Here is a 16,729-nt window from a genome sequence, read left to right as displayed (position 1 = left end):
GTTCTTATTTGTCCTCCATTCTCGATTTCTTTTTTGGAGGCATAGTACTAGATGGGACGCGTAGGGACAGCATTAAAGGCAGACGCTCAGCTGGTGTCTGCTAGAAGAAGAAGTGTCCTGCTGAGACTGAACTCTTGATCGTCTCTGACTCTGTCTTACACAATTCTCGCAGATAGAAAGATCTTAATTCTCATGGCTTTCATCTTTCCTCCTCACTATGTCTGGTGCTGCTGTAAATGCATCAGGCTTGACTGAAGAACAGCGTTAAGCTCTTGTGAGACACTTGGAAGTGCAGTTTGTATTGTAAGGGTACAACAGCAGGGCATGTGCTCCAAATCTCTCAGTGCACTTGATCACTGCTGTAGAATAACAGCTGACTTCAAATGTATTGATATTCAACCTCTTTTTATGCCGTGGGGAAATATTCCCACAACATCAAGAGCATAAAGTCTGAACCCAAAAAAAGACATTTTTGTACAATTTGAAATTCAATGCAAGCAGTGTTGGGCAAGTTACTTTAAAAAAGAAATCAATTATTGATAGCTAATTAAATCATACACATTGTACTGTGTTTAAATGATTTTTTAATTGCTTGACTAGATAAAAATACAAAAAATACAATCAAAAATGGCCCCTCAGTGGTTAGCATTTTCACCTTACAGCAAGAAGGTCGCTGATTTGAGTCCCAGCTGGGTCAGTTGGCATTTCTGTGTGGAGTTTGCATGTTCTCCCCGTGAAAGGGCATCCACTGCGTAAAACATGTGCTGGAATAGTTGGCTGTTTATTCTGCTGTGGCGACCTCTGAAATAGAGACTAAGCCGAAGGAAAATGAACGAATGACAAAAAAATTACATTTGCGGTTTGTTCAAACTACTTATTTAAAATGAGCTGAAGCAACACGATTCTTGATTTTTCAGGACAGCTTAATTGTTTTATGTTTAATCCACTTAAATTTGTAAAAACTAATAAGTTAACTTTATTAATGCTGTCTTAACACAAAACATTTTACATGTGTACATACATCTCAATATGCAACCAAAAAACAGAAATGTGTGCACATCTGGGATTTTCAAAGGCAGGTGCTCGATTAAAAACAAACACAGGTCAAAGGTCAAAAGGAAAGGTCAAAAGGAAATCGGCACACACTGCCACTTTAGCTCTCAAAATTTTTATATAATTGTTTCTATTATTATTATTATAATTATTATTATTGACAATAATAAATAAAAAATATATACACACATACATAAAAAATATGTATGTATATATATAATGTATGTGTGTATATATATGTATGTATGTATGTATGTATGTATGTATGTATGTATGTATGTATGTATGTGTATGTATGTTCTGCAGGAAAGCAATATAGTATCATTTCAAAGATGTAAGCATAGATATGTAGTGAAATATCAATATTTTTGACAACACTAATTTATAAAACCAGAGTATACATCTGTTTGCTGGTCTTCAAATCCATGAGCTCAATTATTAATTCTCTGTCCTGTTGTTTTTTATGTCTCCTCAAGGGTGGGTGGTCTGGTCAGCATCCTGGTTGCGCTCTGTGTCCTCACTGGCTACTCCATCATGACTGCTAGCTTCGTCATCTATGAGGTTCAGGAACATCACACTGGTTCCAAGAGACTCCAACAAATCTCTGGCATCAGCGAACCTTTTTACTGGATCATCAACTTCTTCTATGATATGGTACTACATGACTAATTCCATCTTTTTATATCTCTTCACTGATCTAAAAGGAAACTGTTTAAATTACAGCCCAAACTACATGAAAAACAGGTTCGATTGCAACAACAAAACCATTTGGGTTTCACTTTATTTTGTTGGTATTCTTTAAATGTTAGTTATCTTTATTTCAAGTGTTAAGCTAAGCTCACACTAGCTTGGGTTTATAAATATCCAAACTGATTATGAAATCTGGTTACATCAGGCACTCGAAGAGAATCTTCACAGATTTTTTTCCTCCCTCAATTCTCAAATATGTACACACTACAAAATTTGATAATCAAGGTACATCACACAGAAAATATTTAAATTTGTTAGCTGGTGTGCTGCAGCTTGGTACAATTGGAATGGAGTTATAATGTAAACTAATAAACTAATAGTCAACAGAATAAAGGGGACCATGAAAATAAAATGTTGTAAGGACACTTTTTCATGGCTCAGATTAATATGATTCAAATTATAACTAATGAAATATGGAAGTCACTATGAAATCAAAATGGCAGGTTTCGTTATTAAAGACTGAACTGTGCACATCAATATTTTTTATTTTTATTTAATATTTTTTATTTTATTACAATATTTTTATTTAATTCATGTGCCTTCATAATCTTTAATTCAAATAACTTCTATTCCCTTATGTTCATGTGTTTACCAATGTGAGGGTTGGACAGCCTGTCAAAATTGCTATTCCAGCCACCAATTTTTAAATGGATTTTGGAGTATTGAATAAAAATGCTTAATGGAAGATGCGCATACATTTTGAAAATGTACATAAAAAAACCACTGAGTAGGATAAATCCACTAATAAATAATATGCATAAACTTTGATGGAAGAAGCTTAAACACTGAATAAATTCCAGCATGCGCATCAAAAAAAGTCATGATTTTGCTTGAACGGATCATGTGATAACCAAAATTAGGCCAATTAGAAGCCATTAATGGACAAACCAGTGGACCTACAATTGTAAAACATCTGAAATGTTGTTTTGGTCATTCTGTCATTAAAATAGTTCAGTATTATTACCTCCCAGAACTATCTTGAGCATCTGCACCACCAAAGAGCACCTCACATCTCCAAAAGTCATTGCGCGTTCATTGCATTTCGTCTTCGTCTTCTGAAGTAAAACTAATTTATGTTTTAAGAAAAAAGATCCACTTTTGCATCTCCGACCACAGCAAATTTCATTTTTCTTTTTGATATTTTCCGTCAGTTTATCAGCAAGTAAAAATATAGTTTTCTTTAACTTATTGGATGGAAACTGCTCAATTTGCAAATGTTTTATGCAATATTCCAGTTTTTCACATAAGTTTAATTAACAACTAATCACATGAGATACACAAATAACAATTGGGCAAAAATAAGTCCCTTTCTACATATTTACTTGTTTAAGAAGTCATCTTGCATCACAATGGAGAAGAAAAGAAAAGTTTGCAACTTCTATTTACTGTCAACTTTAATAATAAAACATATCCTATGCAAGACTGTTTATATTTACAATGTGTGTTTTTCTGCATTGCAGGCTCTATACATGATTCCAGTGGTGCTGTCGGTGGTGATGGTCGCAGTGTTTCAGCTTCCAGCCTTCACGGAGAGACAGAACCTTGCCGCGGTCACACTCCTACTGGTGCTATTTGGGTCAGCATGCATTAAAGTCCCTCTATCACCAGAGATTTTCCTGTCACAAGACAGACGTCTCATTAGAACGTCTCAGCACTGACAGCTCCTCAAGGCACTAGGGCTTCATGAATGTATTATTCAGCAAATGCTACACGTTGGCAAAGAGGACGTTTAAGTTAATGCGCCCCCTTTCAGGTAAACACAGGCTCTTTTCTAGAAAGAGGAGAGCCGCTTGAAGCTTTCCTGCAAGGCCCGAGCTCTGAAGAAGCGATTTCACACACTCCGTCACCCAGTTAATTGCATTGTGGAGAGCAGTGAGGCCACTCACAGTCAGACTTTAGGCTTCAGAGCTCCAGGCTGCTTGGGAGGCCCTTCATTGTGTGAAGTCAGCAGTCTGGCCTGCATTCATCCAGCCTGTGAGCTCACCGGCTCTTGGCCCATAAATAACCACACATCACAGCCATCCGACCACTTTCCCTTCAACCTGCTTAATTGCTTTTGTTTAGCTGAGCGATGTGGACTTTCCACGACTAACAATAGGCGCACTCAGGCCGGCAAATGGGCACATGCGCACACACACATAGTACACCCTGAGTTTAAACACATCCTCTTCCTTGACCCCACCACCCCAATCACCAAGAGTAATGAATAAAAAAGCAGATCATTCTGTAGAGCTGAAGAGGCGAGAGAATGCTTCACCAAGAGGAAATAGATGAACTCATTTATCTTCTGGCCTCTTTGCTCAACTGTGGAATATATTCTCTCTCTCTCGCTCTCTCTTTGCTAAACTCAGAGCAGAAGTCTTACTATAGTTCTTTTGTCTTTTTGATGCATGCAACCTAAAATGTACTGATTTTATGTTTTTTTGTCTTTTTTTTAGGTTTTCCACCTTCCCTTGGATGTACCTTCTGTCTGCGATGTTCAAAGATACAGAGATGGCTTTCATTGGTTATGTTTGCATCAATCTCTTCATCAGTGTCAACACCATCATCTCCACATCCATCATATACTTCCTCGGTCAACTCAACCAGAATGACCAGGTGAGCAATGAGTCAGAGAGATTATCTATCTATCTATCTATCTATCTATCTATCTATCTATCTATCTATCTATCTATCTATCTATCTATCTATCTATCTATCTATCTATCTGTCTGTCTGTCTGTCTGTCTGTCTGTCTGTCTGTCTGTCTGTCTGTCTGTCTGTCTGTCTGTCTGTCTGTCTGTCTGTCTGTCTGTCTGTCTGTCTGTCTGTCTGTCTGTCTGTCTGTCTGTCTACGATATACAGCCACATCGCACTGCTACGAGTGTGATACTGCATTTATACAACAGATTGGGAGCATAATCCTTTATATAAACAAGAAAATCAAATACGGAGTGTCTCAGAATTCTTTTGTATGAGGAACTACTTTCTTTCGCTATTCATTCACATCTGCAGCTGATGTCAGAACAGCACAAACCGTTGCTACTTCACCAACACACTTTAAAACTAGTATTTGACAGAATCTCTACCGTAATGTCTAAAGTGATGACAAAACAGGTGATTTTTGATCACATTGTAAGATTATAAGGCTGAACGGCTTGAAATGCCATCAGTCTACAGAGATTTCCCAGTATTTCTCCGTTGCAATCGGGATTTCACTATAATTAACCCAGAAAAAGCCAGAGCAAAGCAAACACTATCAGTTTCTGTGGGAGACAGCAATACAAAATACAGAAGAGAAAGATCAACTTAGAATGTCTCTTACCTGATTTATAATGATTTGTTCTGCTGTAGTTGGAAATTTAAGATGAGAAAATGTTGTTTTTCTCCCCTAAGGACTTTTTTATGCGGTCTCTGTTGCCATCTTGTGGTGGAACGTAAACCATCACTTTCTTTGGTCTGCTTAAGCTGATGGCGGCTCATTCGATGCTCTGAAATCATAATTATTTTAAAATAAGCACTGTCCTTATAATTAAACTACAACTAAAAAGCCTAAAAAGTACATTATGTTGTCCAACAGCAGCAATTTTTGTCAAACTGTAGAGGGTCCTCTGCTTCTCGCTGTATGTGGGCGGAGTAATACACAAAGGTGAAGGTGGTAGCACTTTATAATAACTACACACTATGAATCATCTATTAAAGCATTAGAAACCAGTCAATTCATTATTTGTTAAGCATTAACTCTACATTAATAGACGTTAGTAGGCAGTTTATAACATTCAAAATGTGCTTAATTATTGTTCTTTCATACTTTGTTACTGATGAATTCTTCATGACAAAATGAAGTATCGCATTATTTACAAATAATTTGTGTTTAAGAGTAGTTGAGGTTTTTTAAGATCATTCAGAATGAGTTTATGTATTATTATTCAAGCATATACTAATAGTTAAGCCTTTAATTGTCATTTATAATGGATTTATAAAGCATAAATATTCCTCACTTTAGATTAGGTCACGAAACTGCATGACGTTAAGTTAATGAAGCATTCATTAACATACAAATTAACTATTAGTAAATGCCTGAATAATAAGAAATATAAATGTTAATTTGAATAGTTTATCATTTACTTGCGCATTCTGAATAATCTTTAAAAACCAGCAACTTCTATCAGATAACTGGTTTGTAAATGATGGAATACTTAATTTAGTAATGGATAATATAATAAATAACAAAATATAAAAATACAAGCATTAAGCACATTGTATATGTGCTTATAAGTCAAGAGTAGAGCATTTGTATCTGCAGTTATAAACTGCTCACTAACATCTGTTAACGTAGAGTTAATGCTTATATCTTTTTCCTTTTTTGGGGAATTTATTATTTAATTTAATTTTTTTTTTAAAGTTTCTTATGCTTGCCAAGCTTGATTAAAAATATATTATTACAGTTTTAAAAAATATATATTGTTTATTTATATGTTTTACAAATAATTGTATCCCTATAATGACAAAGCTTTAATTTTTAGCATCATTAGTCTGTTGTTAAATCAGGGACTAAGCTGAAGGAAAATGAATGAATCAATCAGTTTTTCTGCATCACATTTTTCCAAGATCATTCGAATATGCTGATTTTGGTGCTTAAAATGTTTGTTATTTATTAATGGTTATCATAAATCTATACATTTAATATAAATCTATAAAAAATATCTCTCAATTTTATGCACCAATGCTGAAAAAATACTGGCCACAATCTTTTAATCTCTAGTTCAAAGTGTGATTATAATATAAAATAAAACATTTAGTTTTCACCAAACAAATAATCCTATCAAAATAGAGTAGCTTTGCAGATTGTTCTTTCTTCTCTAACCTGGCTCTCACTGTTCATTTCAGAGCATCCAGAATATCTACCAAACCATGAGCAACATATTCCTAGTCTTCCCTCAGTTCAGCTTTGGCAATGGGTTGATGGAGCTGGCACGGGTTGATATGCAGGTGCAGGTCTTGAGCGGTTTTGGAGTGGATGCCTACAAGAACCCCTTCAGCATGGATGTTCTGGGCTGGATGTTCATTTCCATGTTCCTGCAGGGCTTCATCTGCTTCACGCTCCGCCTGCTGCTTAACAAGACACTCCTTCGCAAAGTCAGGTATACCTGAGGCTCTGACACTATGGGCCCTATTATACACTCAGTACAGAGCCATGCACGACAAGTATTATTTGCTAGTTTCAGTCTGGTGCAGGTATCATTTTCACATCCTGTGCCATGCTGTTTAAATAGCAAATGCATTTGCACCTATTTGCGTGCCCTTGGGTGTGCGTGCCTGAATAGGAGGTGTGTTAGGGCTTATTCACACTGAAAGCATCTTTGCTTTCAAAAAAATGCAAGATTCAATGCTTTGTAATGGTTTGAAAAAAGAACAGCATAAAGCAGGAGGGTATCTGGACACTGAGTGCCTGTAAACAGAAACTTGCACAGCAAAAAAATGTGGCGCTTACGTGCAAGCCTCTATAAAAGACACGAGATACGAGCATAATGGACACAGATGTCTGTCAAGCACGTGTTTGCACTGAAAAACAATAGAAAAGTAGTGCACTGGAAAGAAAAAATGCACAATAACGTGCATTGCTGTTTTGAGGCAACTGAAATAGATCACACATTGACCAACTATAAGCTGGTCTAAAATAAACAGTGCAGTTTTTTGTTGTTATTTAAAGACCCTGTTGGTAATTTACAACTCTAGGCAGGTCCAAAACCCCCGTGTGCACATTTCTTATTACACACAATACTGTGTATTAGTGTATTACTGTGTATTAATACTGCAATTAGGCAAGTTAATGTATAATGACGGTTTGTTCTGTAGACTATTGAAAAAAATATATAGCTTAAAGGGGCTAATAATTTTGACCTTAAATGGTTTTTAAAAATTTAAAACTGCTTTTATTCCAGCCAAAATAAAACAAATAAGACTTTCTCCAGAAGAAAAAATATTATCAGACATACTGTGAAAATTTCCTTGCTGTTAAACATCATTTGGGAAATATTTAAAAAAGAAAACAAATTCAAGCTGGCTCATTATCCTTTAATTTCTCCTATTTAAAGATTTATATATATATATATATATATATTGTCTACATAAATATAAAAACATTCAATATCTATAGTCATGTTATGTATCAAAACATTGGCTAATTGCAGATCCATTAGTGAACCGCTCAGTTTTTACAAAACCATAAAACAGTAAATCTATGTGACCATAACTCGCTCTTAAAGGAAATGGGAGATGAGACCCTTGGTTTATTGGTTTAAGGTACACTATGTCCAGAACACAGCCACAACTCATTAAGAAAATAAAAACAACCCTTTTAGACTGTGCACTTTTTTTCCCATCCTTACAAAATAAAAGTGGATTCAGACACAGCCAAAATGCACCTGTGCCTTGCTCTTAAGGCTACTCTCTTAGATCATTAAAATAGAGCCCTATAAATTTAGTGTGGTTGGCACATGGATTTATATTTTCCAAAACAACTAAACACAGAGTTAAAGGATCAGAAAAATATCAATCTGTAAAGAATTTTTATATTTTAAATGATGAAAATAAGCATGCGTTAGGGATGTGACAAAAAACGTTTGTGAGTTTACAGTACTTTGTACTTTGTTTACATACTTTGTAGAAATTTTGTGAATTAAACTGCGCAACCCAAAAGAAACGACACTAATCAAAAGGATAAAAGTTGGCCGGTGAGTGCATATGGCATTTAAATAGCTCTAAATGCCAAGAACAAGTGTTGAAATCTTTATGGAAATGCATGAAGTGATACACTATGCAACCTGAATGCAAAATAAGTGGCTTTAGATAAAAGCATCTGCTGAATGAAATGACTACTAATGTAAAAAATTATATATTATATCTTTCATTTTTGGTGCGTTGGTGTATTTTTCACAGGCGGTTATTCTTCTGGAAGAGGAATGCTGTTCAGAGCTATAGTCCCAATGAAGATGAAGATGTGCTGGATGAACGTCTGCGTGTGGGCCGTGGAGATGCAAGCGCCGATATTCTGCAGGTTAATCACCTGACTAAGGTGTACCAAAACTTCAGCAAGAGGGTACAGGCGGTGAAGAGTCTGTCTGTGGGCATCCCAGCTGGCGAGGTTTGTGCTATTTGCATATTAACATTCATTATGAGAGTGTTTACATAAAAATCTATGTTCCAGTCTAAAGTCAACATAAAATGAAATTTGCAGCCCGTTTTACTTTTCTATTAGATCTATTTCTGATTATCAACGAGAATTTGATTTAGTGCATTGGGATTTTATTTGATCTGAAAAGTGGATGTTCTGTTGTAGTACATTTTAATTATGTGATCATTTTACTTACTTTATTCCAAATCTGTTTGTTTCTTTTGTTTCCTCTTTGAAATATATAAACATTTCTAACCCTATCGACATGGATATATGAGTAAAAAAAAAATTTGGGGGGTATTTTTACCTTTATTTGACAGGAAGTGAAATGGGATAGGGGGGGGCTAGGATCGGGAAATGTCCACGAGCCGGGATTCAAACTCGGGCCGCCCAGAAGGCTTCCGCACTATATGTCAGTGCGCTAACCACTGGGCCATTACGCTGACATGAGTCACAAATTTTAAGCAAGGAAAAAATGTTTGCAGTGTATCAAGATTTAAAACACCAAGAATATGTACCAAAAAATAAAAAAGGGGAAATTCTAATCATTTTTTTCTTTTACATATTTTAAATATTCTGATGTGAAGTTCCTTTCATACCCAGAACTAGAGCTACACAATATATCGTTTAAGCATTGATCCTTCAATGTGCACACCTGCAATTGTCACATTGCAAGATATGACATGTTGATTCTAAATTATAATTGACCAGCTGTCCGTTCTTTGTACGTGGATTGCTCAATTAGCTGGATTTGGTTATCGACGATTTGTCATGATCCAGGATCGTTTAGTTCTTCAAAATGTATCCGAGAGTTGTTGTCATAGCAGCAGGTCTGGTAGCTCAAACCTGCTCTGGAGCAGGCTTATTTCATATAAACAGGATTAGATCAGATCATTTCAATCAAAGGTAATACTGTATATATTATGTGATCAGCTTTAGTACAATTTGTGTGTGATGATATTCGACTGTTTTTTTTTTTAAGGATTAATATGTTTATGCAGTCATGAACATGTTTTGACAGCTAATATGCTGGTGATTTGATGCTTCGCAAAAGTTGCAGAAATCTTTATCGATATCAAAATGCATTTTTGATGCAAAATTAATTTAATCATCCAGTTATTCTTTACACTGATTTGGAAACTTGAATAGGCCTAGGCTACTATAATAAAGAAAATCTGCTGTAAAAGTAAATAAATTGCTAAATACTCTTGACAGATGAAAGTGTAAAGGCTGTAGCCCATAACCATGGTGATTGCATATCATATTTAACAAACTGTTTACTACGAATTTTATGTAATTTTGCACACATGGATAATTGAATATTAATCAGATGATGTCATTATGCAGTCAATTGTTGCATTGCGATCTCACATCAGTTCATCCATTTTAATCTAATTCGGAAACTTGTTTGAAGAACCAAATTAGCCAGATATCAGTTATCAAGATTAAAAGATCCAGGATCTGTCAAATCATCTTAGATCATTTAAGTGAGGTATGAAGAACGGACTCCAGGAGGCAAAGAATTGTATTTAATTACTTTATATAAACAGAATATATATGATATTTTATATGATATATATGATTTGCTGACTTTATATGATTTTAAAAAAATCTTAATTTTTTGTCTGGTTTCTAGTCCAAATATCTACATTTCAAAGCAAAAACAGGATAATTTTACTTGCCCCACTGGCAGGTCATTTTGCATGTTTTAGGAATAATTTTGACTTCTGAAGTTAAAAACAAAACAATATTTTTAATAGATCTAAGAATTTTTAAATATTTAGACCAGAAACAAAGAGACAAAGCAAAATAATAAACACATTTTTTTGCATTGTGATTATTCAATTTCTGTACCTGATTATTGTTAGACTCCGCAGAAAACGATTAGATCGGATACGGTTGCGGCCAGAAGTTAACAAGAATTATTTATATTATTTATAAAATTTTTCATCAATTGAATGTTATTAATGTCTACCCCAATCCTAAACCCAAGCGTCACAGTAACATAAAAATATTTATCACTGTAAATTATTGTTATTATTGTCATAAAAAATGCTGCTATATTGATGTGCACATCACACTTATGGCTGGCCGCATATCTGATCTAGACATTACTCCAGAAAACAGTCAAAGAGAGCTATTCAAATATCTTCTGAAACTGTATTCATATTGCAATATTTATCGCAGAAAAATAAAATATCTCAATATTAGATTTCCACCAAGAACTGTAAATTATTAATAACTATAGAGTAGTGTAAAGATACACTTCATTGCTCATCTTTTATTGTTTATAACCTGGAAAAATATTCTTTTCAAACTGATTCCAATGAATTTAACCATTATAGTTATCATCCTTGGGGTGAAAATGCTTTAGCACTTCAAACTTTATATAAGTAGGAAAAAAAGTTTTGTGCAATTATTAAATATGAAACGATCAAATCAATAATGTTTCAAACTGAATGTGGATGGTAGTCAGGAAATGTGCATGTAGTGTATACAATCATCACAAGGGAACTCAGCTATATATTTCCAGACATTCCTGTTTAAAGCACTTGGCAAATATGCCCTGCTTCATTATTTTTTACTTCCGAATGTTTTTTTTTCCATATAAGATTTATGAAAGTGTAAGAATAATCAATGACAGCAAAACAGTGAATGTGAATGAATGGAAGGTCAATATGTTTCCTCAGTGCTTTGGATTGCTGGGAGTCAATGGTGCAGGAAAGACCACTACCTTTAAGATGCTGACGGGAGACATCAGCCCTTCTGGTGGCTCGGCCAAGATCCGTGACATTGACGGGTACTCTTTTTTTTTTTCTTTCCCCTTTAAAAACGACATCTGTTACTTTAACTGTTCTCATCGTCTTTTTCTAATGCACTCCGAGTCTTTTACTAGACGTTTGTGTTGGGTTTCATTGCCTGTTCATAAATCTCTCTGGCCTGTGTCCTCAGGAGGATGGTTGACATCATAGACTGCAGGAGAGAGGGCATAAACATTGGTTACTGCCCTCAGGTGGACGCGCTGGATGACCTTCTGACTGGGGAAGAACATCTCTATTTTTACGCCCGCATCAGGGGCATCTGCAAGAGGGACATTGGCCAGGTAAGGTCACAACTACATCACCATCTCACTCGTTTTTGGCAAAGGCCATTTTCTTATCAAAGTGACCTACAGAAAGTGCATGTTTTCTGTGGAAATGATAGCTCTGGTTGGGGTTGTGTTTTCTTACGATTTTTAGTTCCTCATTTTGTAAGGATTGTATGACACTGATTGCTGCTGAAATGCAGCTTCACAAGCTAAGGAATATTTGACATTTTAAACTAAGTTAACCTGACAAACGTAGATACGCGTATCAGCAGATTAAGTCATAATATGCTGTCATTTTTGATCGTATTGATAAGACAAACACAGATTTGAAAACTGTAAAGAGTCTATTTTTATTTGTGTATATTAATAATTACAACAAAACAATATGTTTTTGTAAAATTAGCAAAACAGACAGGGAGTGCTTTCTCTTTCACAATATATAATTTCGCCACTAGAGGGCGCATATTCACAACAAACAATGGTGTAATTTAATGACAGCGTGACAGTTTGTGAAATCATGGGAGTTGTCATCTTCATCACATTCTACAGATGTACATTTAAATTTTAGTACATTTATGTGGGATAATTCGCCTAACATATATTTTGTTTACATTGCACTGAAAGCCACGCACAACTCTCACCACTACACCATAAGATCATTCCTACTGTGTGCACCTGCAGGGTGCGATTGCGTCGGTCCGCTTACGAGCCGTGTGCGCACCGCTCCCAATATGTGCACGTCTCCATTGGAAATAATGTACTTACATGCGGAAAAGACGCAATATGTCAATGGCTTGCTGCTATAGTTAATCCAGTGTGCATGCGTATTAGCATAACTTTGTTTAGTTGCAGCAGCTTTTTTCCGTGCAACAGAAATGTGGTGTTGAGAAGCCTTTAATGAATAATAGTGAAATCGGCTAATCATTGTATCCAAATTAATGATATCAGTGCATTGTACAAAAGGCCTTTTCTACAAACATATCCAATTGTTTTTGGCTGCTCGCACCACTCGCTTAATGTCAGGTGACTCACTCTCTGTGCAGCCTTCAACTACAGCTTGTGCTGTATTGAACAGACGCACGTCACTTCATAACTATAGCAACCGTTTTTCGACTGAACTAAATTTATTTTTGATGTCTTTGGTCACACTATTTATATATATCGTTTAACTCTCTAACAAAGATTTTGCATCTGTTTTTCATGAAGTATGTCTCTAGTTCGATGATGTCTTTTCACAAAAGTAAAAAATATGCTTCTGCTGTCGCCACCAGGCTTTTTAACTATTAATTAACTTCACGAGTTTTAACCATCATCGACCGCGGCCTGGAACCCCCTGTTGGATTCCAGAAGGCTTTGTGAATAGATCTCAGTTTGGTGTAGTCTCAGTATTGCATTTGACAGGAAGCAGTTGGCTCTCCTCCGCATTGATTAACGAGGAAGCCAATTAATCTTGCATTCTCTCAGGTTTATTGGTAAAAAAGCACTTCTTTAAAACTCACCCTTGGCCACAGATGTGAAATCTTTATCAGTTTTACTAAAGACTGATACACTGGTCTGGGAGAATGTAGCTAGCTTGCATAAAAGGTTTAATGTCACTTTATCAAGCAATTCTGAAAGTTGGAATAGCATCCATATCCAACAATAGACCTGTATGTGTTATTAATAGCCATTCGTATCACTTAATTGTGGCTTTTATTGTTTAGGGATGCACTGAAATGGAAATTTTAGCTGATATTGACAACTAGGCCCTTACGGAATCTATTTGCTCAGAAACTCACACGTTACAGCAAATTTTTTTAGCCCACCATTGAATCTATTTATTTATTTATTTATGTACGTAATTACACAGAAAATATTATTTTTGCTTTGTTCAAACTACTTATTTAGTGTTACAGTCCCAGATCTGTTTGTGTCTGACCCTGTTTTGTTATGTTTGCTACTCCTGAATCAGAATCAGAATCAGAAAGAGCTTTATTGCCAGGTATGTTCACACATACGAGGAATTTGTTTTCGTGACAGAGCTTCTACAGTGCAACAGGATAACAGAGACAGGACAAAAAACAGATAATAACTATATTTTAAAACATCCTTGCTGTTGTCCTCTGGTGCCACACCCATGTTAATGTTAGTTGTCCTGGTGAATCATTGTCTCCTCTCATTGTTACCTCATCCATTTGATTAGCCTAATTGTTGTCACCTGTATAAATAGCCCTTGTATTTGTAGTCTGTTGTTGAATGTGGTAGCTGAGTTGTAGCTGGTTTCTGTGAGTTTTAGTTTTTTTTGGTGGCAGATTTGTAGTTCTCCAGCAATCTGTATGTACTAGATCGCTGGTGATTGTGACATTTAAAATGAGCTGAATCAACGTAATTCTTGAGGTTTTTTGGGGACAACTTAATTGTTTTATGTTCAGTGTACTTAAATTTGTGGAAACAACTAAGTTAGCTTAATCGATTTCATATTTGGAAGCAATTGTGTGGAACCCAGCATTACAGTGTGTATTTTTATTCCATTTATATATTAGTGTCAGTAACATTATTTATTAAAATAAATGTTTATATATTTTATTTGTAAATTTTTTTTAATCGACGTCTGACCTTACTGTCCTAATGAAATACTCAAAAATCAAGGCATTATCATATTTTATTTTGGTAAAATAAGCGTAATTTAGAGGCCTTTGCCTTTCATATAAACCACTTCTGATACAAAATGATCAACTAGAAGTCAAGTTATTATTTGTTGTTCTTAAAACTTGAATAGGCGACAAGACTTTTGTCAAGTAGTGTAATATGGTATATCCTGAAGCTACTTTACCTGTGCATTTATTCATGAGGATGTTTATGAACTAATCAGAATCAGGCATTCAACCGCCACAGAGAGTATAAAGTAAAACATAATGCCTTTTGCCTTCATCCACTTTCACTAATAAGAAAATCATAAAAAGATATTGTACAAAAATGAACCTTTTGTATTCTGTGAAAGAAAGAAAAAAGTCATTCTGGTTTTTAAATAGCAAAAGTCTGAGTAAATCATATCAGAATGGTAAATGTGTTTGGCTGAAGTAACACTTGAGTAAAATTGATATAAAGTCCAACAGTGTCTAAAATGAAGTAAAAGCAGCACCCCGTAACGATGATGTTACCCTTCTATAACAAGGGCAGAGCGGGAATCGACTTAACAATCTATGAATATCATCAGTCACATTCTGGCCACCAGCAGCATTGGTGTAGAAGCTGCTGAGACTTTGAAATGGCTTTTGCGGTTTGGCCCATTAACTTGTATTAGAGGATCCAGAGGAAGCGGCTGGTAAATTTTGATGTCCTGAGGGAAGCGTGTGGTACAATTTCAGCCCAATTGTATGATCTGTAGGTGCGCATAACCCCTGTTAGACGGAGAGTCCTTTATGGTTTCTTACAGGTTTATGAGAAGCTATTTAAATTCATAGAATGTCTACTTGGATCCTTTGATGTATGAATCCAATTAGTTAAATGAATGCAGGAACCGTGACATGCGCTGTGCAGGGTCAAATGTCAACAGGCATTTAATCAAAACATTATTCAAAGTGACTCATTATAATGTCAAGACCACACCGGTTAATGTGTTAGAACAACTTGTTAAGCCTTTTTTGGGGACAATTATTGCTTTGTTAATCAAAAATAAATTGCAGGAAAGTCATGACTGAACTGTAAGTACTTTGAAAAAAAAGGGCTGCGCGGTTTGAGAATCAGTTTGGAATTGTTCCGATCAGAAATAGCTAAAAAAGTATTAGAATATTTTCCCACAAAAATATTTTCCCGCCTCTTTGTTTTGTTTTATATTTAGTTCTTCCTTAGTTTTTTTGTTTTTGATTAGCTTTTTTGTTTAGTTGTATTTTGTTTTGTGTTTTGTTTAGTGATTTTTGTTTCATGTTTTGTTTTGTTTCAAATTTTGTTTTGTTTCATGTTTTATTTTGTGTTTTTGTTTTGTTTTGTGTTTTGTTTTGTGTTTTCTTTTGTTTTGCTTCATGTTTTGCTTTGTGTTTTTTGTTTCATGTTTTGTTTCATGTTTTGTTTTGTTTTGTTTTGTTTTGCTTTTTTGTTTTGTTTTGTTTTGTTTTGTTTTGTTTTGTTTTGTTTTGTTTTGTTTTGTTTTGTTTTGTTTTGTTTTGTTTTGTTTTGTTTTGTTTTGTTTTGTTTTGTTTTGTTTTGTTTTGTTTCGTTTCGTTTTGTTGTGTTTCATTTAATATTTTTTGTTTCATGTTTTGTGTTTTTTTCTGTTTTCTGTTTTGTTTCATGTTTTAGTTTGTGTTTTGTATTGTTTCATGTTTTATTTCGTGTTTTTGTTTCGTGTTTTGTTTCATGTTTTAGTTTGTGTTTTGTATTGTTTCATGTTTTATTTCATGTTTTGTTTCATGTTTTATTTCGTGTTTTTGTTTCATGTTTTGTTTCGTGTTTTGTTGTGTTTTGTTTCATGTTTTGTTTCGTGTTTTGTTGTGTTTTGTTTCATGTTTTGTTTTGTTTTGTTTCATGTTTTGTTTTGTGTTTTATTTTGTATTTTGTTTCATGTTGTTTTTCATATTTAATTTTGTGTTTTTTTGTTTCATGCTTTGTTTTGTTTCGTGTTTTGTTTTATTTCGTTTTTGTTTTGTGTTTTGTTTAATCTTTTGTTTCATGTTTTGTTTTGTTTCATGTTTTATTTCATGTTT

The 16,729-nt window shown here is 34.7% G+C and overlaps 1 protein-coding gene across 1 annotated transcript in view; it reads left to right on the top strand.

Moving 5' to 3' along the window:
* Positions 1–16,729, top strand: part of abca12 (ATP-binding cassette, sub-family A (ABC1), member 12) — a 165,646-nt gene that overhangs the window by 139,016 nt on the left and 9,901 nt on the right. Inside the window, 7 exon segments of the mRNA XM_056466074.1 lie at positions 1,530–1,707; positions 3,264–3,379; positions 4,242–4,401; positions 6,673–6,926; positions 8,725–8,929; positions 11,650–11,759; positions 11,912–12,062. Of these exon segments, the coding sequence (XP_056322049.1) occupies positions 1,530–1,707; positions 3,264–3,379; positions 4,242–4,401; positions 6,673–6,926; positions 8,725–8,929; positions 11,650–11,759; positions 11,912–12,062 (1,174 nt within the window).

Source organism: Danio aesculapii, chromosome 9 (assembly GCF_903798145.1).
Source record: "Danio aesculapii chromosome 9, fDanAes4.1, whole genome shotgun sequence".
Taxonomy (NCBI): domain Eukaryota; kingdom Metazoa; phylum Chordata; class Actinopteri; order Cypriniformes; family Danionidae; genus Danio; species Danio aesculapii.
Note: the sequence above shows the minus strand (reverse complement) of the source record. Positions and strands in the feature narration are given on the sequence as shown.